The 24,398-nt window shown below is 38.6% G+C and overlaps 1 protein-coding gene across 3 annotated transcripts in view; it reads right to left on the minus strand.

Moving 5' to 3' along the window:
• LOC114649053 (endonuclease domain-containing 1 protein-like) overlaps nt 1-16,586 on the minus strand; it is a 132,003-nt gene extending 115,417 nt beyond the window's left edge. For 2 of the 3 annotated variants that reach the window (XM_051924368.1, XM_051924369.1), the window contains exon 1: nt 16,072-16,586. In XM_051924368.1, coding sequence (XP_051780328.1) covers nt 16,072-16,434 — 363 coding nt within the window. In that variant the 5' untranslated portion in view covers nt 16,435-16,586. The remainder of the gene's footprint in view (nt 1-16,071) is intronic. The other variant, XM_051924370.1, reaches the window with a different exon arrangement.
• Between the last annotated feature and the right edge of the window lie 7,812 nt (nt 16,587-24,398).

A 24,398-nucleotide genomic window follows, 5' to 3' on the forward strand; every position in this document is an offset into this window, starting at 1 on the left:
AATATTCTGTGAACAGCGCCGAGTTGGCATTGCAATGCCTGAAAGACGTATCAATCGCTGAGGATGAGGTCATGGTCTTGTTTGATGTCATATCACTATATACTATGATTCTGATCCATCTGGTAACAGAAACACTACTAATGAGACTGAATAATAACCCCACCATAAAGACAAGAACAAAGCTGTCCACTAAAGACATAATGCACCTAATATCACTTATTATCACATATTTTCAACGGAAAATGCTACATTCAAACAGAAGGCATGCCAATGGCATCGCCGTTATCAGGACTTCTGGTAGAACTGCTAATGCAGCAATTCAAAAACGTGGCTCTATCTCAGTTCACACCCAAAATTTGGTTACGCTACGTAGACGAAACATTCATCATATTAAAAAACGACCAGCTGAACGATTTCTACAACCACATCAACACAATATTCCCTGCAATCCAATTCACCATGGAAAAAGAAACAAACCGACATATCAATTTCCTGAACATCTCCATTGAAAGAAGTAACGACTCCACCCTGATTACAAGTGTCTACCGTAAGGAATGCTATTCAAACAAAACTATTACACTTCGCCAGCAATCACCCAGCATCTCATAAACGGAGCTGTATTAAGACCCTATTTAGAAGAATTCACACCCATTGTAATAGGGAGGAGACAAAAACGAACGAAAGACACTATCTTTTCCATCTTTTCACTTCAAACGGCTACCCAAAGACATTCATTAAACAATGCCTACACAGGAGACGCCAAAGAACCCAGCAAACAGTCGACTCCAATCTGACCCCCCATCCCACCTGGCACACACTTCGTTATCAGCACAAAGTGTCAGAGGGTACAGCACGTATCCTGTCCAAATCAGGCATCAGAATAGCACACAAACCTACAAATAATCTGGCACACTGTACTGTTTAATGCCAAAAACAAGAAATCAGCAGCAGAGACACGAAACGCAGTTTATAGCATTCCATGCAGTTCTTGCCCAGCAGTATACATAGGACAAACATCAAAAAGAATCGCAACGTGTATACAGGAGCATCAAAACGCCGTCAGAAGAAAGGACTCACAATCACTGATTTATACACACAGAAATTCAACCGGACATACATTTAACTGGGACAATGTACAAGTAAGATTTAAGACCAGTACTAAAAGTGCCAGAGAGCTGGCCGAATCTTGCCTATCAAATGAAAACGCCATTAACAGACATTTGAACATGAACCCAGCATATGCAAACTTAAGAAGAAGAACATCCTCATAATAAATAAACCTTTATGACCAACACCCTCCTAACCCCACCTCATTACCCCCCCCCCCCCCCGCACACACTTACCTACCCCCCCCCCCCACCACCACCTAATTTTGCTATATATTGCCTTCAATTCTTGTATGTCTAATCATTATCATCTGATGATAGCTTCTGGCAGGAGCTGAAAGCTCAGGAATAAAAACTACTTTATGATACGTGATTCATTCTCTCCCTTTGTGGATCTCCAACTACAAATATGCAAATATCACAAACCTTTGCTTCCATTGACTTTTATATATATAGATTTTCAAATCTGAGTTACTGTAATAATTCAGGGATTTCCATGTATATTTATACATGAGGAACACTGAACTTGTAAGGAGAACCTTACAATGCTGTTTTGGCAACAAGCTTTCAGTCATTCTTCAGATCACAACACTGATGCAATGTTACAAATCCAAAAAATGTGTTCTTGATGGTCCATCCTGTACTTTCGTGTAAATCACTCAAACTGAAGATTTTATGATATAATACAATTGATTTTACTGTGCAATAATATACAATCAAGTGCATTAACTTACATAATTTTTATTATGTACAAAAGTAAGTGTGGAGTAAAATGAACAGGAAAAGTACATTTTAATTTAAACTAAACTCGTTAAGTCAAATTAAACTGCATCAATAGACAGACTATTGGAACAGGGGTGGCTTAATGCCTCCATTTACGTCAACATTTACTGGTCAAATTGTGTGTGTGTGTTCATTTCTTATTCTTCATCATCCATCACATGGTCTCATAGGGTAATGAAGATGTCAGTTATCTTCATCTATAAATGTCTTTGCATGCATATGCTTACATGTGCCTTTGTGTATGCATACATTTATACATGAATTTGAGAAAAACAAACTTGTGGTAATAGTTTTTTTTTTTTTTTAATAAAAATGGCTGTTTGAACCCAGATTGAAAACTTATTAATTGTGCATGGGGTTTTGGGTTTTGTGATGTAAAAAACTGATGTTGTTGGCAGGATTTCCTGGCAATCTGCTTGGCAGGGGCCTACACATCGAAATTATTGTAATGACTATGACCCAGGCATAAATTTAAGTTGATATAATTGTTGCATGACTGTTACACCTGTGAGATTGGGAAAATAAATCTGCTGGAAAATCTGTAGGAAATCCTGTGGGTATCACTCATGAGCAAAATTGCCTGGACTCCACTGATGAAGAAGGACTGTGGAGATGAGCAACCAAGATCAGCTAAAGAGACAAGTGGGTGATTCTTAGTGAGTAAAGAAAAGGATGGACCCATGGGATTGTTTCACAAATGGTAGACCCTGAAATATGTGTTGTCGTTTGACATTGCAAACTGGGCTGTTTGGGCTAATGAGCTGTTTGTTACCCACTGTTAATACCTTGCTAACAGTGAAAGTGCCATGTGTATTTTTCATACATCCATATTCCCAGGGAAGATAACGACAATACATCAAAAGTGCCAGACGGGTACCCAAAAGTCTGGGCTACAACAGGCAAAGAAGAGGCACATGACTGACCATGGAGTATTCTGGGAGTTACATATTTAGGACACTGACCCAAATCCGATTCTGGAGAATACAACTTCCAAAGGGATGCGGTAAGTGACTGCCTCACAGAATTCCTAATTTAGTGATAGAGGATGATATACGTGTATAGAACTTAGCACTAAATTGAGAACAGCAGGCCAGACTGTCACGCAAAGGGCCACCCAGACTCAAATGCCCTTTGCTTAATGACTGAGTATACACAAATACAAGCTGATTTCAAGGGGAACAGCAGAAAAACTCAGCCACCTCTAAAGATCTATGCAGAAGAGAGTCAAGTGGATTTAAGCATTCCCTATAGAATGTCCAGGCCAGCCAAGTGATGGAACTATGAAGTGGAAACACTAACCCAGCTGATTTGCACACTTCCACAGGCCCTGAATACCCTAAAGAGTGCTGTGCAAATACTGGAGGCAACCACCAAGTATTGTTGGAAGAGGTAAAGGTCTACTTGCAAAGGCTGGGAATCAATGTCCTGCCAAAAATTGATTTGGCTGCACAGGTGAGCAAATCCTGTGCAGTAAGATATAAGGGAATTCAGTGAAAAGGGGCCCCTGTTCCAAAAGCACTCGTTACCCATGACTGTACCCAAAGCTGGGTAGATGACAGCACAGATTATAGTGGTCAGAATGGTGATACAATTGTGATGAAGAACATAGGGAAACATACTGTATGTGAAGAATGACTCTGTTTCCTTCCTGAATACATCAGTTGATGTTTGCAAACCTCCAATGCATATTGGACTCTCTGACACCCTTGTGGGACTGCTCACTCTGCTTTCAGGGCCTCAGTTTGGAAGGGGAGAATGTCATAGATGGATAGGCATCTCATTGAAGGTGGACCCTTTCCTACATGGTAGGCTGAGGTTGAGTGAAGGGGACTGGGAAGCTGCCTCCTATGCTCATGTAATTTCCATGTACACTGGTGGAGTGGCATCTGGTGAGTCCCAGTTTGGATACACAAAGGGCAACATGGGTGTTGTGGTTCTGTAGGGTTGCCCTATTGGGTTCTGCAGGTTCTTCCAGGGGAGCTACAGGGAGGTTAGTCCCCTGTCTTGGAGTGGTTGTGCTCAAACTGGAAGTGCTTAGGTTAGGTTGAAAAGAGAGAAGTCCACACAACCCAGAGGGCCAGTGGAGGAGGTGGACAAAGTGCTTTTGGTAGGAGTGGAGGAGAAATTACAATTGAATGGATTTTGAGGAAAACAAACTGTGGAAAGTATTTTCTTAAAATAAGAACATGTTTGAACCCAGATTGAAGTCTGAGTATTTGTACTTGGGGTTTGGAGGTCTGTGACGCACTCTAGTGGCTAATATTTAATTAAATTATGTATTTTGAAACACTTACTCATGTAATAAAAAGTTGCAAATTAGTAGGTCTGGTCCCATGACAAATTGGAGCAAACTGCAAAAGATAAAGTTAAACAATTTATAATTCAGTTATCTTTGGATTTGGGTCAAGAGGGTTTTGATAAATATGGGGATAAGTACTGAACCGAACAGGACCAAAAACAATAGGCCTGTAGCCAGTGACAAGACTAACATGATACAAAGATTGGTAATTTTTTTTGGAATTTATTGTTGTACAAAGGTCTCAAGTTCATATCGGAAACCATTTGTTCTAAAATGTTCTGTCTTTGTTAGAATGTAGTCACCCAAGAGCTCTGCACAACAGAAAAGAGCATCCTTTTCAGATGAAAAGTGTAATTTTATGATTTGAAAATAAATTACTGTTTTACACAGACACAAAGATACATACAGATGCCATGTTAAAATCAAGTTTTCTCAATGCTTTAAATGTCATAGGTTAAAGATCAGAACTCAACTCAACAGGGAATTTTTGACCATATCACTAAACTTTGATTTCTGCCTCAAGCATTTCATCTGGGGTGGAAACTAATGCCACAGCTGAAGCCAGGAGAGAAAATGGCAGAGAAGATTATCTACATGACAATTGCCAGAGATTACTAGTTAGTAAAGTGGCACTCATGAAGAAACATGAGTTAGTTGGGATTGTTGAATGGAACTGAACCTCTTTTGAGTGAGAGCACCCAAGGTGCAAGGAAGTTCCAGGGTGCAATGACCTACACTTATGCACACAGAAGGAAAGAATCCTCCAACTGTCTGTGCCCGGACATGCCAATGGATTGTGGATGGACGAAAAAAAACAAACCAGAACAGTTGTTTGTATGGGTCTAACCCAGGGGTAGGCAACGTCGGTCCTGGTGAGCCGCAGTGGCTACAGGTTTTCATTCCAACCCAATTGCTTAATTAGAAACCAATCATTGCCAATCTCAGACCTTATTTAATTTTATGGCTTGTTAGTCTGTGCAATGTAAGGCTCTTATATCGTAGATTTTTTTCCTTTCCAAGGATATCATCCAAATGATATGAAGCCTAAAACAGATCATTTTCAGTCTGTCACATTTTTCTATTAAGTGTTTTATTAAATCAAACAGTGCATGATGAACACACACAGATGTAATTGGAAAAAAGCTAGCTGGAGAACTGCTGGCTGCTTTGTCTTTTACATCTTATTGCTAATAAGGAGCAATTAAAACACTGAATGCAGCAGTTTAAGATTGAAATAAGCAATTAAGGTTGGAGAACCTTAACAAGCGAGACCACTAAAATGAAGCATTAAAATGTCACTTAAGCAATATGTGCTTCATCAGCAATAATTGAGTTCTCGTTAAGGAACTGGGTTGGAACAAAAACCTGCACATACTGCGGCTCACCAGGACCGACGTTGCCTACCCCTGGTCTAACCTATTGTCCTTCCTTTTTTCATGTGCAGCGGATATACAGTAAACAGAGAACATGGAGGGCAGGCTTCCCAGAGCCATTTGGAGGTTTTTCCCCAAAGAAGAAATTAACAGAAGAGGAGAAATTGTTCATCACCTATGCTGTCTCTGAAGCGACTGAGGTAGCAGCCAGACAGAAAAAATAAAGTAGCTGCATGGTGCTTCTTCAGCTAAAAGGAAGGATCTGTTCTAGAGGTAGTAAATGTTTCTTTTCTATACACTGAGAGGACTTTCAACTGTAACGTAAACTGATCTTCATTTACAGAAGGAAGTGGTGAAACAAGTCCAAAAGTGCAAAAATCGCACACTCAGGCAAAGTGGCCTAAAATTCAAAAGAGAGCTTAATTTTTATTTAAATCATCTGGAGTTGGTCTCGTCCATTGCGGGAGATGGATGTCTGAAGCGGAGCTCCGTTAGCAGCGGTGTTATTATTTCTTATTATCCCGAGGTATCCTGTATTTATCCAACCCAAGGGTTCTATTACAGTATATGCAAGCATATATAAACATGATCGGCAAGAAAGGGGCTCAGAAAGAAGCGGAAAAGAAACCTAAAGCTACATCCAAGCCTAGACATGCAAGTCCAAGTTCAAGTTCAAGGTATGGCCTATCAGAGACTGACCTGGAACAGAGAGGCAAAAGCCCAGATTCCTCTGGACCACAGTCCGCTGCATTGTCTCCAGTTGAGAGCGAAAATGGGAGCGAATGTGCAAGTGATGCAGGTCACGATAGCTTGCCGATTGGAGAAGATCACTTGAAACTGGAAAAGGCCTTGCAGTCCGCGCGTTCACCTACTCCTCGTGAGCCGCCAACATTGGCTGTAATAGAGCCTGCTGCTTCACCTACGGTGCACGAAAGCAGAAATAATCTGTCCGAACTGAAGGTGATGATCGCTGCACTCAAGCAAGAGATAAATAATGATATAAAGAAAGAAATAAATAGTATGCTCAAGACAAACGAGAGGATAAGCGAGAAGATAAGCGAGAAGACAAGTGAGAAGCTGCGGCGGGAGCTGCAAGAGCTGCGGCAGGATACTAAAGACTCGGAGAAACACATATATTAATCACTTTGAGGTGGCCTTTAAATGTATGCTGGAAAAAGTTGAGGAGCACATTCAGGAAAATGCATCTAAACTGAGCATACTTGCCAATCAGCTGGAGGATGTTAAGTAGACATTCACGACTCGAACTGAAACAGCTGAAAATCTAGCATCCACCACTGATGGAAAAGCAACAGCTGAGAATTCCGAATGGAAAAAACTTGGAGACAGACTTGCTGCTCTGGAAGATGGATGCAGAAGGAATAATATTAGAATTGAAGGTCTACCTGAGAATCGTGAAAGTCCAAACCCAGTGAAATTCGTAACTGAACTATTCTCAAAAATAATTGGAGAGGCCTTTAAATGAGACACTGAGATAGCTACAGCTTAGTACATACGGGGATCGAACAACTCTAAACCTAGGACTTTTATTGTGCACTTCGAGAAGTTAGAATCTAAATTAAATGTAATGTCACTTCTCAGACAGAAACAAGAGATTACATTTGAAAATAACCTAATTCGTATTTTCCCTGACTTCTCACCCTCAACAGCTGCTAAGCGTGCCTCTTTTTATAACATTAAACAGCGCTTACGAAAAGATATCAGATACAGCCTCTTGTACCCTGCCAAACTGAAAGTGGAGATTCAAGGCAAACATTACATATTTACCAGTAGAGAGGAAGCAGATAAAGAGTTAAGAAAGCTGATCCTGACACTTTCCTGAAATAAGACCGTGAGTCGCACCCTGTCATGGCATCGTAAAGAAGATATCACCGGCTGTCTGATCCACTTGCAATAACACAGGTACCGTAATCATACATCCTTTTCTCGGTCACTATCGGTTTTTATTTTAATTACAATTATACACATTCATGTATGTATGTGTGGAAGAAATTAAATTAGTAACCCTCTTCTTTCTTTTTTTTTTTTACTATTCTAAAGGAGACTGTTTAACACCATTCCATGGGTTTACTATCTTAACATTTCAAGAATATTGAAGACTTTCTTTTTTTGTTATGCTTATAGTACTTAGACTGTATTGGCAATAGATATCTCTATCTTAATTCACATACAACGCTGCTGGGGGTTTGTTATGTTTTGGACGTGTTCTGTCTCTAGGTATGTCAGAGGACTGGGACTTTGTGAAGTGGGGTTCAGCCTTACATGGGGAGGCAAAGTGGGGGTGGAGTGGAGAGACTAGGGAGGGGGAAAAAGAGAGCAAGCTATCTCTATTCTATCCTTTTAATGCTTACAATTATAATTACCAACATAACAATAGGCTTCATGGCAATAACTCGTGGGAAAACTAGAAATTAAGGTCAAAGCTGTCTCACTTTTGGTTAAGACTACAAAATGACATCAAAATTTAGAATCAATGTCTCCAAGATGGGACAGTTAACTTTGTGAGCTGGAATGTTAAAGGCCTGAATCACGAATTAAAAAGAAATAAAGTATTCTCTCATCTAACAGGTCTAAACGCTAAAATAGTATTGTTATAGGAGACCCACTTATTAAGCAAGGATCAGTTCCGGCTGCAAAAAGACTGGACTGGCCAAATGTTCCATTCCAGCTTTACAAAAAAAAACTAGAGGTGTGGGAATTCTTATACATAGAACAGTCTATTCATCTTAACAACGTTAATTCTTCCAGTTAGAGTAAGATGAAGGGTTGACCATCTATGCAAGTCTTGCTTAATTTTTTTCATACAGATGGCAAAATCTTGTTGATAAAGAGCTTTATGTTTACTTGTGATATTTACCCCTAGGTATTTAAACTGATCTGCAATAATAAAAGGGAAGGTGTCCAATCTAATATTGTATGCTTGAGAATTCACTGGAAAGTGCACACTTTTATTCAGATTGATTCTGAGACCAGATATCTATTGAAGTGCTGTAAGTGCTGTTAAAACTGCAGGCACAGTGTTTTCTGGGTCTGATATATATAAAACCATATCATCTGCGTATAGAGAAATTTTCTGTTCCAGTCCTTCTCTGATAATCCCCTTTATCTGATAAGCATTTCGAAAGTGAACTGCCAGTGGTTCAATGGCGATTGCAAATAGCAGTGGTGACAAGGGACATCCTTGTCTGGTACCATGTTCTACTTTAAAATAGTCTGAGCAAATGCTGTTTGATCCATGCACATATATTCGGGCCAAACCCAAATTTCTCTAATGTAGTGAAAAGGTAGTTCCATTCAATCATATCAAATGCTTTTTCTGCGTCCAACGATAATAATATCTCCGAGGTGTTTGACTTTGCAGGTGAATATATTACATTAAACAGGCGTCGGAGATTGGAAGCTAAGTGTCGGCCTTTAATAAATCCAATTTGATCTTGTGATATTACCAAAGGCAGCACTTTCTACATCCTTCCAGCTAGGACTTTTGAGAGTATCTTAACATCATTATTCAGAAGTGAAATTGGTCTGAATGATGCACATTGTAATAAGTCCTTGTTTTGTTTAGGAAAGACGGTGATTAATGCTTGGCGAAAAGTTTGAGGTAGAATTTGGTTGTCTCTAGCTTCTGTAAATGTTGCTAATAAAAGGGGAGCTAGCTGAGTGGAGAATTTCTTATAAAATTCGACAGGGTAGCAAACAGGGCCTGCTGCTTTCCCGCTCTGAAGTGACTTTATAGCATCTAGTAGTTCTGATAGCGCCAGAAGTTTATCCAGTTCCTCTGCATTAAAAGTATCTATTTGTGGTATCTGTAATGTATCCAGAAATGCATTAGATTATGTGTTGTCTTCTTTGAACTCAGTAGAACATAAGGATTTATAGTAGTCTCTGAATGTGTGCATTATATTTTTATGGTCAATGATTTTATCTCCGTTCGTGTTGGTGATTGCTGGGATTGTATTGTGAACGTCTTGCTTGTGGATTTGTTGAGCTAAGAGCTTATTAACTTTCTCTCTGTGTTCATAGTAATGATGTCTTGATTTAAAAATTAGTTGTTCAGTTTCTTTGGTTGTTAGGAGACTGAGCTCTGAATGCAGAGCCTGTCTTTTCCTGTGAAGAGCTTCACTTGGACACCTGGCATGTTCTTGATCTATTCTAGTAATTTCGCTGGTTAGTTCTGATACCTTCTTGGTTTCTAATTTATTTCTGTGGGAAAGATATGAAATAATCTGTCCTCTTAAGAAGGCCTTTAGAGTTTCCCAGAGTGTTCCTGCAGAGACCTCTGAGGATGTATTTGTCTCTAGAAAGAAACTGATTTGTTTTGATATAAATTCTGTACGGTTCTCATCTGCTAATAGAAGTGGGTTAAAATGCCATCTGCGAGATGAGTATGTGGGGCATAATGATTTCACCTCCAAGATCAGAGGGACATGGTCAGAAATAACAATAGCGTCGTACTTGTAAGATTTAATCGTAGGCATGAAATTATTATTTATAAAGAAATAATAATAAGATTACATCTTGCCTGAAGAAGGGGCCTGAGTTGCCTCAAAAGCTTACATATTGTAATCTTTTTAGTTAACCAATAAAAGGTGTCATTTTGCTTGGCTTTACTCTAAAGAAATAATCAATTCTTTTTTTTTTTTTTATTTTATTTATTAATTTTATTGTAATCATTCCATACAAATAGATCAATTAATACAAATAAGAATTGAAGACAAATCAAACCCCTCCCTTGAGAAGGAGAGCATGGTCAAAGGAGAATTGCTTAGGGCTTTTTAATAGGGCAAAAATAAACCAAAAAAAAAAAAAAAGGAAAAAATACATATATATAAATAAATAAAATGGAGTAGGAAAAGAAATGCAGAAATAATTATTTCTTCTTATTCTAAAATATTATTGATTAGATCCTGCCAGGTTTTGAAAAAAATCTGTACAGATCCTCTAACTGAGAATTAGATTTTTTCCAATTTCAAATAATATAAAACATCGATTTCCCACTGACTTATCAGAGGAGAGTTAGGATTCTTCCAATTTAACAGAATAAGTTTGCATGCCAAAAGTGTAGTGAATGCTATCACAGTTTGCTTGTCCTTCTCTACTTCAAGTCCATCTGGAAGAACACCGAACACAGCTGTTAATGGGTTAGGAGGGATTGTGACTACAAGGCTGTCTGAAAGGCACTTAAAAATTTTGGTCCAGAATGATGTTAATTTGGTGCAGGCCCAAAACATGTGACCCAGTGGGGCTGGAACTTGATTGCAGCGTTTGCAGGTTGGGTCTTGCCCTGGAAACATTTTGGACAGTTTTAAGCGAGACAGATGAGCTCGATATATAATTTTTAGTTGAGTAATTCTATGCTTTGCGCATATAGACCTCGAGTGAATTCCCTGCAATGCTACCTTCCACTCCTTTTCTGATATATTAATTAAGAGATCTTCTTCCCAATGTCCTCTTGGATCTTTGAAAGGAAGGGACTCTAATAAAATTTTATATAATGTGAAAATGGTGTCTAATTCCTCGAAATTGAGCAGTATTTTTTCCAGCATGGTGGAGGGTACGAGATGAGGAAAATTGGGCAGTTTCTGTTTAACAAAGTTTCTAATTTGAAGATAGTGAAATAAATGTGTAGCTGGTAGGTTGAATTTGGAACGTAATTGTTCAAAGGATGCAAAGATATTGTCTATATAAAGATCTCTGAGCAATTTAATCCCAAATCTTTTCCAGGTATTAAAAACTGGATATGTTTGCGAGGGTTGAAAGAGGTGGCTCTCCTGCAGGGGTGCCACAGATAAAAGATTTTCTATCTTACAATGCTTTCTAAGTTGGTTCCATATTCTGAGTGAGTAAAGCACAATTGGGTTATTAGTATATTTGCGATAACTTGCATTTATTGAAGCGCAGAGCAGGGAGTATAAATAAGTGCTACAGGATTTTACTTCTATTCTAGACCAAGCCTGTGTATGTTCATTTATTTGTGTCCAGGTTTTTATGACTTGTATGTTTGCTGCCCAGTAATAAAACTGAAAATTAGGTAGAGCCATGCCACCTTCTGCCTGAGGTCTCTGTAGGATCGCTCTTCGGATGCGTGAGTGTTTTCAGTTCCAAATAAATGAGGTTATAGTTGAATCTAATTGCTTAAAAAATGATTTATTGATATATATTGGAATGTTTTGAAATAAGAAAAGAAGTTTAGGAAGGATATTCATCTTAACAGCGTTAATTCTTCCGGCTAGAGTGAGATGAAGGGTTCACCATCTATGCAACTCTTGCTTAACTTTTTCCATACTGACGGCAAAATTTTGTTGATAAAGAGCTTTATGTTTACTTGTGATATTTACCCCTAGGTATTTAAACTGATCTGCTATGATAAAAGTTAGGGTGTCCAAACTAATATTATATGCTTGTGAATTCACTGGAAAGAGTATACTTTTATTCAGATTGATTCTGAGACCAGATATCTTTTGAAATTCTGTAAGTGCTGTTAAAACTGCAGGCACTGTGTTTTCTGGGTCTGATATATATAAGACCATATCATCTGCATATAGAGAAATTTTCTGTTCCAGTCCTTCTCTGATAATCCCCTTTATCTGATAATTCTTGAGTAGCTATGATGCACTGGAGAGTAGAAGGAATATGTTCTTTAGTTTGGGTTTAGAAATCTCCAGGGGTCTGATAAGTTGTGGTCAGTTAAAAACTGTGTAATTGTCTCTGCAGTGTTAGATGTCATCACCCCTGTGACAGGAGACCTATCTAAAAGTGGATTTAAAACACAATTAAAGTCCCCAGCCATTATAATTTTATGAGTGTTGTGGTGTGTGGCCGGCTAAATATTCCGGCCCTCACCCCCAGGCCGCCAGGTGGAGCTCTCCCAACAGCGTGGATGTTCCCCGAATTCCAGCAGGGCCTCATTGACTTTGTAGTTTATATGCACAGCCCTGCTGGATACAATGGGGACCACCAGGAGTCGCTGTGGGGAGGCTGCCGGACTCTTACTTGCCCTATAACCCGGAGGTGCGTCATGATCACATGACAAGAGGAAACGACGTGTTTCCGGGTTGAAGAAAGGAGCTTTTTATCCAACCCGGAAGTGTTCATGATCACATGGACAGAAGGGAGAAACACTTCCGGGTCATGGACTATATAAAGGACTCTGGGAAACCAGTACACTGAGCTGAGCTGGGAGGAAGGGTGGCGAAGTGTCTGGGAGTGTGGAGGATTGATTATTGATTATTGTATTGTTTATTGATTAGTTTATGAGTATTGTGGAGTGGAGGGTGCTTTGTGCACTGTATTGTTCAAATAAAAGTCAGAGGGTTCAAGAGGACGACAAGGGCCTCAACCTGCGACAGTGTTTATATTGGGAATAGATACAAATACATTTTGCATGAATTCCCAATCATCAACATTGGGTGCATAAATATTAATCAAAATCACTTTACAGTTAAATAAGTTGCCCATGACAATCACATATCTCCCTTCAGGATCAGACACTACATCTGATGCTACAAATGAGACTGTTCTATGTATAAGAATTCCCACACCTCTAGTTTTCTTTGTAAAGCTGGAATGGAACATTTGGCCAGCCCAGTCTTTTTGCAGCCAGAACTGATCTTGCTTAATAAGTTGGTCTCCTGTAAAAATACTATTTTAGCATTTAGACCTGTTAGGTGAGAGAATACTTTCTTTCTCTTTAATTTGTGATTTTATAGAAATAAAATCTTATAGTTCCTCTTTATATTCCTTGCTTTGCACCCCAATAAATGCAAATTATCACCAATATACTAATAACCCAATAGTGCTTCATTCACTCAGAATATGAAACCAATGTAGGAAGCATTTTAAGATAGAGAATCTTTTATCGGTGGCACCTCTACACGAGAGCCACCTTTTACAACATATCCAGTTTTTAATGACTGGAAAACATTTGGGATTAAATCACTTAGAGATCTGTAAATAGACAACATCTTTGCATCCTACGAACAATTACATTCTAAATTTAACTTTCCAGCAACACATTTCTTTCACTATCTTCAAATTAGAAACTTTGTTAAACCGAACCTGCCCAATTTTCTTCACCTCCCGCCTCTCTCTATGCTGGAAAATATATTCATCAGTTTCAAGGACTTAGACAGCATCTCTGCAATATATAAAACCATTTTACAGTCCCTCCCTTTCAAAGATCCAAGAGGACATTGGGAAAAGGATCTCTCCCTCAACATATCAGAAAAGGAGTTGAAGGTAGTAATGCAGACAATTCACTCGAGCTCCATATGCACAAAGGATACAATTATTCAACTCAAAATTATATATCGAGCACATCTGTCTCACTTAAAATTGTCCAGAATGTTTCCAGGGCAAGATCCAACCTGTGAACGCTGCAATCAAGTTCTAGCCTCACTGGGTCACATGTTTTGGGCCTGCACCAAATTAACATCATTTTGGACCAAAATTTTTAAATGCTTTTCAGACAGCCTTGGTGTCACAATCCCTCCTAACCCATTAACAGCTGTGTTTGGTGTTCTTCCAGATGGGCTTATAGTGGAGAAGGACAAACAAACTGTAATTGCCTTCACTACACTATTGGCACGCAGACTTATCTTGCTTAACTGGAAGAATCCTAACTCTCCACTTTTAAGTCAGTGGGTAACTGATGTTTGATATTATTTGATATTGGAAAAAATCATTCTTCTCACTTAGAGGATCTGTGCAGAAATTTTTCAAAACCTGGCAGGATCTAATCAATAACATTTTAGAATTAGCTTTTAAAGCACTGAGAAAGCAGATTCTCTCCCTATTCTTTGTTTTCTTCTCCATTTATCTATATTCACTTATTAATTTATCTATTTACTTATTTTTACTAGGTTTAAGTTTTATTCTGCTGCCCATGCTCTCTTTCTCAGGGATGGGGGTTGATTTGTTTTCAATCCTATTCTTGTAAAATTGATCTATTTGTATGGAATGTTGTGTGATTTCAATAAAATCAATAAAATTATTTTTTTTTAAAATTAAATCATCTGTAAAACATTTCAATTTAGTGCGTTAGTGTGTTATTCAGTGTGTATTTAGGTCTCCATGTTCTGGTATTAACAAAAATAATATATAAATGAAACATGTTTTGGGACATGCATTCCCCTTTGGAAATATTCACATTTTATTGTAATACAACATTGAATCAACAGTGGATTTAATTTGCTTTTATTGACACTACTCAAAAGAAAACTGACTCTGATTGTGTGACTACTAGGAGACGTTGCAGCACCCCAGTCTCAGTTTAATAAAAAGAGTTATCTTCACTAATACATTACACAAAGGTTTCAAAAGTGGCATAAAAGCAACTCAACACAATTCTTCTTTCTCTTTGTTTCTTTTTCTCTTTTTTCTCCTCCTCTACACCCATGTGGCAAGCTTTATTCATCCTTCACACCCGACTCCAACTTGCCTGGAAGAGGTTGAATGGCTTCTTTTATCTAGCACCCAGGATTACTCCCCGTTCTAGGGCATAGCCCGATGGAAGCACTTTCAGGTCAATTGGAAATCCCATAAAGTATAGAGTGTAACTCCCTGCAGCACCCCGTGGTTGACCCATGGACACTAGCAGGGCTGCCCCCACTGGACTAATGTTCCCAGCATTCCCTGTGGGTATCTGAATGGGTACCAAAGCCCAGGGATGCTGCCAACTAGTAGATATGGGGAGCATACAGCTTTGAAATAGAGCCTCCTCCGATCTCTCGGTTATAATGACCTCCTGGCCGGTTAAGGGAATGAGGCCAATCCTGGCCGGGACACTAGCCCATGTGCTGTCCTTTACAGTATTTTAAACTAGTCAAGCCTTTATCACACATAAGGCATGCTGATTCTCAAATAATGTATTGCAAAGGTAACAGATAATTACTCAGGGCTGGAAATATAGATGTGAAGAAGTGTAGGTGTTGTTATAGAAAAAAACACTATTGTTTCTTCCAGAAGTTATTGTCATGGTGTAATTACTACTGACTACTGACTGTTGTGAGTTGTGCTCAATGCCAGCAGAAGCCAATGTGACTTAATGCAAATTAATTTTTCTGCGTTGACATTCACTTCAGCGCACTCATATGTATAATACATTCCTTTGTACCAAACTCACTCTTCACGGATACATGTGTTGGGACATGATATAAGATGCAATGTGAATAATACCCACTAAGCACTAGTCAGCTAGCTGTAGAACATATGCAGTATCTGGTAGATATGGAGGTACTGGACACACTTACTTAAGAACAAGTGATACATTTTTCTAAAAGAGATTTATGCTGAAGGAAAGGAAATCAATCAACCATTCAGTAAGTCTATCAATTTATTTATCAATCAGAACACTTTCTATTCAGTCTTAGTTTGAAGGCCATTATGATATCAAGTTTCTCTTCTACTGCATAATAGTCAATATGATGCTTTTATTTTCTATCAGTTAAAAATTGGAGAAATGTTTTCTAAAAAAGCTTAGTTTCAGACTTACCTGAGGTTCCAAACGAAAGAAACCTGGTCGTTCACCACAAGGTTTGCCTTTTTGTACCAGGTAAGCAGAGTAGAGAGGAATTCTCCGGCCCCTGTCATATAAAGTGGCAAAATAATATTGGTTGCCTTTTGGTATCTTCTGGCAGATATAAGCGGGTGAGCTTTGCTGATAGGCTGCTAGACATTCGGGTACATTGTTCTCATTGAGGTGTTCTTCTGGAACAGGGAAGGCAGTCTTCTCAAAGCCAGTTGGGGGTTTTTCCCCAAAAAAGTATTTAATACAAGAGGAGAAGTCATTCATCACCTCTGCTGTGCCTAAGGCAACTAAGGCAACAGCCACAATGAGAAGATAAAGTGGCTGCATGGTGCTGCTTCAGCTAAAAAGAAGGATCTGTTCTGGATGTAGTAAATGTTTTTCTTTTATATACGCTGAGAGGACTTTCTGCTGTGACGTAAACTGATCTTCATTTACAAAAGGAAGTTGTGAAACAAGTGGAAAAGTACAAAAAAAAAAAAAAAAAACCCACGCCTCAGGCGAAACACCCAAACATGAAAAAGAGGAATCAATTTTTAATTAAATCATCATTTAAATCATTTCCAATTATTTAATGATATTTAGTGTGTATTTATGTCTCCATTTTCTGGTATTAATAAAAAATAATACATAAATAAAATACACTTTTTAGGAGTTACTTCAGAGTATTCTTTATACTACTGTCAAATTGCAATAACTGCAGCATTTTCTAGAACCTTTTAATAAGGAAATGATTAGAAGATTCAAATCAGAAGAATTCCATTTTTTTCTGATAATACCTTGTCTTAAATACAAAATTGAATGCAACAAGTACCACATTAAAATACCATGTAGAAACAACTTAAAACTTGCATTAATGTAATCTCTATCAAATTTAATTGGAACATACTGTATTAGCTAGCATTAGGTTTTGAAAGTGTTAAACCATTAAAAACTTATGCCTGTATTTCTTATTTTTCTTATTGCATGGAAAGCCACCATTATTTACTAGCCCTAGATCAGGAATGTGAAAAGCGATTTAGTGGACATAGAAAGGTGATTAGGTGAAGGTCATTCTTTGGGTCGGGTGGTAAATATGTTTTGGTTTTAAAAATAATGGAGGTAGGTAAAGGACAGAAAAGCAATTAATTCTGAGTAAGCATGAGAATATATTGGTGACACTGGTAAAACTTTACGAATGAAGGATTTGTGTTCTTGGAGTCGAAAATGATGAAAAATGTTAATATGCAAAAAAGATACTGATAAGAATTGTAGTAAATGTGAATGGTTTTCTCAATGATTGGCACTCACTTCATTGAACTGAGATGGCTTTGTGCATTTTTGCAATTAAATCTTATCCTGCTTGCTCATCCTGAGACACCAAGTGTTTCATTTGAAGTGAAAGTGAGTCCATTCTCCACAACAACCATGCAGTATATTTATTTGACAATACTACTACAACTATAGATATATATATTGTCACATATGCTTGTCAGTGGGTCACAATCCTGATTCCACCCAGGTATGTAATACCACCACGAGCCAAGAGAGGGCACTGCCACTATCAGCGTCATCTATTATTGTCTCTAAAGTGCTGAGAAACCACCATATGAGGGCCACGGACTGGGCCCCTTCAGGTCCCAGGACCTTAAAAGCCCAGATACCCAGAAGGAGACATCGCTTGTTGATTGAAGAACAGAGGAGATGGAGCTTCTGCAATCCCAGAGAAAGAACCCAAAAGAAGCCTTAATAGGTAGTGTTTGTATTTGTTAGAACACCTCATGGTGATATTTTTTTGCCATTGAGTACTGTTTAATTTTTGTTTTCTCAAGTAAATGAGGAAAGCCAGGTTGGCACCCTAACATTTGTCTTGCCTTATGGTTCTGTAAGGTTGCCGAATTGGGTTCCATGGGTTGCAATCAGGGGGAGCTGTCGGGAAGTGAATCCCCCCTTTCAGGGTACTTCCAGCTTATCTAGAAGTTCTTCCTGGAGACAATGATTTGGTAATGCAAATACTCCTGAGTCAGGTTTAAAAGGGAGCCCTCCTCATCGCCCAGTGAGTTGGAGTTAAATGTGAAGGAAGGATAAGTCTCACCTGGGAAGGGTGAAGGAAGAAAACAGTAAGAAAAAAAATTATAATGTGTATTCTAGGTTGCAGAAGAAAACATTTATGTAAGGTATTCTGTTTATGAACCCAAGACTGTTGCCAGTGTAGTTGCGTCAAGTGAATGGGGCTCAGTTACATCAACTGATGGACACAATTGTCATAGTTGGCAGGATTTTCCTGGCCATCTGCTTGGCAGGGACGTGCACATTATTAAATAATTGTGGCTAAAAGCTCTGACACATCTTTGCACTTTATATTTAAACAAGATTGTCAAACCTTTGTTATGGTAGAAAAAATGCGAAAAGGTGTGAACAACCTTGGGAAACAGATTTTCTGTTGGCATCACTCACCTGTGAACTTGCTTGGAGTGGGATAATGAATAGGGACCTCAGAGATGAATATCCAAGGTATATTCACAAACTAAGGAGGACTGCTGCATAGACAGCAACAGGAAATTCAGCCCTATGAAGATGTTCACCGTTGGGCCAGTCAGAGAGGTATGTGCCATCACTGGGTTTGATCAACAAGGGAATGACTTACAATATTTCTCATGTCTTGTAGTTACCTGTACCTTGTAGCGAGAAAGTGGCATGCTATCTGCCGGACTTCCAAATCCCCAGACAAGATGGCGATGATACACTGAGGGTGAGACTATTAACAAAGTCTTTGGTCCACCCTTGGCAGGTAATGATCTTTTGAACGAATGGGGAGAACCCTGGGAACTCCGTAATGATAACTTGACCCCAGATCTATTTCTTCCTGAGCCAAATACCAGTCCTATCAAAGACATTTCGTGAGTGACTGTGTTTTGAACATATGTAATATTAGAGGATGGGATTCCAGCAGCCTTTACTATATGCACTTCAGAAAAGATCATCCACCTAAAGCTAAACATGTTCAGGCCCAGCTAGTACTTGGATGGGAGACCAATCAGGAATAGCTTGGGTTGTTCTGGAACAGGTTTTGAAGAGGTAAGCAGGGTCACTTACCCTGTGGCCTGAATATGTATCCCAATGCTCCAGTTCAGTGATGAAGACTCTATGCTGTAAAAATGATGCTATCCTTCAGATCAGACCTAAAACTGGGGTCCTCAACCTTGGTGGTCATAAAAGATCTATGAGCATCCTTTGTAAAGAGTAGGGTGTATCCCGATGTCCTGGCTAAAGTGCCCACCTCAGCCTAGTTATTCTGGCCCCCAAATAATCTCCTGTTTCTAACTGCCTAACTATCTCTCACCCCTTCAGCACCTAATAGCTCATGTGAGGTCAGCGTACTAGTGCAAAAATAGCCGACATTGCATCATTCAGGTGGATGCTACACATTAGTGGTGGTTGTAGTGGCTTCCCACTCACTATGTAAAGTGCTCTGAGTAGTGAAGAAAGCACCATATATAAATCTAAAGAATTATTATTATTATTATTATTATTATTATTATTAAATTGATGTCGGGCTGGTCATGTAAAACACCACCAAGATTACATTTGGATATGAAGTATGACTTGAACCTGGAACTATAGCCTGTGTAGTTGTGTCAAGGGATTGGGGCTCTGTTAGTGCACTAACAGAGGGTCATAGTGGCAAAAAAATATAAAACACAAAATTACTGAAAGCATAAATATTCACACGTAAATCCTCAATGGTGCAGACATTTGGGTTTAGAAGTTCCAGAATTAGTTCAATGTAGATCTTAGATCAATGTAGATTTGCGGCGGAGTGGTGACTCTGAGGTTAAGGATCTGCGCATGTATCCCGAAGGCTGTTGGTTTGAATCCCCGTCTCTGCCAAAACAGATCCTACTCTGCTGGGCCCTTGAGCGAGGCCCTTAACCTTTAATTGCTCCAGGGGCGCTGTACAAGGGGTCTGCGAAAACTAACAAATTTCTAATATGAGAAATTGTATAAGGCAAAATAAAGAACAAACAAAAAAAAAAAAGATCACCCATGTGGTAGTTCAGCTGGCTGTTGTATAAATGCACTTGTATGTGGTAGGGCCAACTTCTGGAGAGCCTGTATAGTGGGCTAATCAACACAATGAAGACAAAAGAACACTCCAAGTAACTCTATGAAAAGGTTGAAAAGTACAAATCAGGGGATGAAGTCAAGATAATATCAAAGTCACTGAATTTTCCTTAAGGTCCAGTTAAATCAATCATTATGAAATGGAAAGAATATGAATATGGCACAGCTGTAAATCTGTAGACCTGTACACACAGACTCAGTTGTACACACAGACTGTAGTGAATACTGACTTTAATGGGGTGAATACTTTTGTGACCAATATTTTGAGTTTTATTGTTGTAAATAATTTAGATCACTTTGTGGAGAAGCCAAATTAAAACCACTGTGATTTAATTTTGTATAAAATAAAATATGAAAACTTCCAGGGGGTGAATACTTTTTATAGGAACTGTAATGTATCCATAGATTTTTTGTTATCTTCTGTGATGGGCTGTGTGCAAAAAACTATGCCACAAAACAGGCACTGGGCTCAGAAAAGTTATTAACAAAAAAAGAATAAGTGTATTAGAAATGCACACAAGCAAACAGTCAGGGGGTAGTACACCCTGTGAGTTTACAAGTTGTTCCCCAAGTGCAACAGCATGGAAGAGACAGAGAGAGCTGCAATGTGGGAGGAAGGCACTAGTGTTTTCCATAATACTCATAAGGGCAGGTAGACCCAGCAGTTGCTAGAGATATAATACTAATTTTGTGGAGGCCAGTAAAGGTTGACAGGAATACTTTCTATTCAATAGAAGGAATCACTCAGCCACAGGTTAGCAGAAGTGGGATCATGTTTCCTTTTTAAAGGAGGAGGCTAGGAGGACTGACAAATAGGCCATGAGATAGCCCCTAAATCTATTAGTTGGCACCGCACAGTATTAAGACGAAAGAAAACTAATAAAACCAGCGCATTAGGGGAGCAAATTATAATGTTCTGAAGAAGCCACCAGATGGTACTCTGACTTGTTGACCCTGAAACCTCATAGATAACAAATCAAAATGTGCAAGTATACAGGATTTGGTTAAACGTGGCTGGATGAAGCTTGAAGCCACCTCAAATTATGGCCCACAGAGCTTAAAGCCATGATGGGAGCTGGGGTTAGGGCTTACTGGCTGGATTAAAAGGAGGCAGAATAAGTACAAAAGAAGAGAAAGAAGATAAGAGAAGGGAGTGCTTTATATGTTGCAGAGATGGGGAAATGGTAAAACAACTCTTTGTTGTAGGAAGGGAGTTAACACCCATAAATGGAGGCTGTAGTGGTTTTCCTATTGCTACTTTGTCTTTGTCCATATTTGCCACTTCAGTGTAATTTTGCTTCCTTGTTATTTAGTTTAGGTTTAGAGGGTAATTATTAAGGTCCCCTCCATTTACAATCATAATATGTTTCTTAAAGTAGACAACAATAACAATGCCAATCAAATGAGGGCAAATTCCTACTATTGAACTGACCATATAAGCAAAGGGATACATAAACTCAGATTTGAAAAAACTCAGTATTGTTGGCTTAATGCAGCAGAACAGCAGTCAAAGTGGGGACCAGGTAAACACATTGGGAAGGTAATGCAGCACAATCTAAAAAGTATTCACTCAAAGTTAGTTTGAATTCTGTGTTTCATCAGATATAGAGGAGGATACATATTGTGAGTTGTGATTTGGTCAGAACAGTAAAACACTGGTAAGAGCTCTTAGAGGGTCTTCAAAAACCTTGAGGAAACAGATGTAGTTGCTTTATTAGTATTAATGCAATTTGGAATTAATTTCATCCAGTTTAAGTGAAATATGCTGTATCTGTTGACTTGCTTCCTTCTAATAAAGTTTCAAAGCTGTATGTTGTTTTCATAGCACACATATTTAGGGGTTCATTTGTGCCTTCACTCCCAGCACCCCCTTTTTTCCTTGGTTGTGTTAATTAAAAGCAGTTGAAATTGTGTACAGTTGGAACAGTACTACATAAAAGTAAACCTGCAATAAGTTTTTTGTAAGTTTTCTCCAAGCCTTTTTTCTTATTTTACTTTTTATCTCAATTGAATGTTTTCTGAAATCACAACATCACACCTTGGTGACATTATTGGGGGGAAATGTAGATAGATCGTTTTGTCACAGGTATCATTTAAGCAGAAGGAATTTAACAGCATGGTGCCAGATCATTTTTTTATTACAAGAGCAGACCATACCAATTTATAGAAATATCCATCCATTTTCAAACCTACGTTATCCTTTGCAGGGTTGCAAAGAACCTGAGCCTAACCCAGCAAGCATATTGTGAAAAGGAGTGTCACACACGTGTGCATGGGAGGCAGCTTAAGGGCTTGAATGAGAGTAATTCTGAGCCAGACCGAAAGGTAGCTGAGTGCGTTAACGCTTTCTCTCGCTTTTCTAAAGACCATTTACAGGAAATTCCACCTGGCCCTGATGATGTCATTCCTGGTTCCAGTCCCTTTGACATGACTTTTGGGTGCGAGCCTATGGATGAAGACCCTTCCAGTTCCTGCCCCTTTGATGTCACTTCCTATACTGACCTTTAAAGCTGCCATCTTTCCTCCATCCCCTCAGTTCTGTTCTGGACTCCAATCTGTACCCATCAGTATAAATCTTTAAGCCATTTTGAAGCAAGGGAATAATATGTGGGTGGCTGCCCCAAACATTTCTGTGGCTTCTTTGATTTTGTGACAGGAGGAACAGTCTCTGGGCGAGGTGCTAGTCCATAATAAGTTGAACACACATGTGCACAAGCCAATTTACCATCACCAATCGTTCTAACCTGCAAGTTTTTTTTTTACTGTGTGATGAAACTGGAGAACCCACATGAAAAATATAGAATTTCCAAGCAGGGAAGACCTGGGATGTGAACCCTGGTATCATTTCTGCAAGGCAACAGTGCTACCACTGAGCCACCCCTACCTGGAAGCATTTTATCAAAAGATGTTTAAAAAATATATCAAATTAAAAAAAAAATGAAAGGAAACAGTAATTTGTTTGTTTTTGGCAAAAAAATAGAGCAGTTCAAGGGTTTATCCTTAACTATTTAGTGAACTGATTTAGTTTTCAGGGGTGTGGAAATGAAATTTTTTTCTACTTGTCCACGGACAAGTAAACGTAGAAAATCCACTTGTCTGCCAGTTAAATCCACTTGTCCATTAAACAAATAACAAAAGTGAAAAATAATTTATTTTTTCTGATCTCTTTTATTGATACCAAAACTGCCTTCCATTTTAAAACTGAAAAAAGTTCTTTCAGGGAGTAGTATTTTGCCACCTTGCTCTAGAACATTTTATAAAAGATTCCCTTATCATTTTCACTCACTAATAAACAATGCCTTCATTATAGCTACACTAGTTCTGTTTCACATACTACAGTTACAGTGAAGATTTTTATAGATATTTCATAACCTTTGGAAACCGTTAGAATGTTTTCTTCTTTATTTTTAATAAACTGACAGCGCGAAACCAACTTGTTTTATATGAAATATTCGCTAATCAAATACGATCTATTGACAGCTCATCAAAATTGATGTTGTCACGCAATGAATTTCTTAACTCCTCAATATATCACAACCTACACGAAATCGCAAATTTCAGGAAAGATTAACTGCCTAACAAGCTTTGTTATGTGGTGAAAACAATTGTATTGTAAGTAAAATGACTGCATTTTTATGTAGAAACAATGAATTTTATCAATCTTCTTCTATAATACGCTACTGTGGCTGTTCATTTGTCTGTCCAGGATTTTAAATCAGCTGTAGCTCGCAAACCATTTCACCTTTTGACTTGAAATTTGGTACACATACAGTAATACTACGTGATGTCTACTATCCGCTTTTGGGGTGATGATTTGTATTACTTTTTATTTTTATTTTATTTTATTGTTAAATCAACTCTCGGCAGTGCGCCGCAGGGCGGCGCATGCGTATGGGAGCCATTCTCATTCCCCACCACTTCATCATTCTTGAGGCAGATTGAAGACTTAAGTGCCAGTTTAAGTGAAAAATTAAAGAAAACGTACTAAGTAATTGCAACACAAAAACTAACTTAATCAGTTTTAACGCGAAAAGATGCCAACGAAAGAAGAGAAGCAGCGGGCCGCTACAGTGGAGAAAAGAAGAGCTACTCAGGAAGCAGCAAGCGCATCAACCTCTGAGCAAATGAATTCTAAACGTACAGAGAAAGAGAATGAAAACTATGAAGGCTCAAGTCAAGTGAATTTATTC

Source organism: Erpetoichthys calabaricus, chromosome 3 (genome assembly GCF_900747795.2).
Source record: "Erpetoichthys calabaricus chromosome 3, fErpCal1.3, whole genome shotgun sequence".
NCBI classification, from domain to species: Eukaryota; Metazoa; Chordata; class Cladistia; order Polypteriformes; family Polypteridae; genus Erpetoichthys; species Erpetoichthys calabaricus.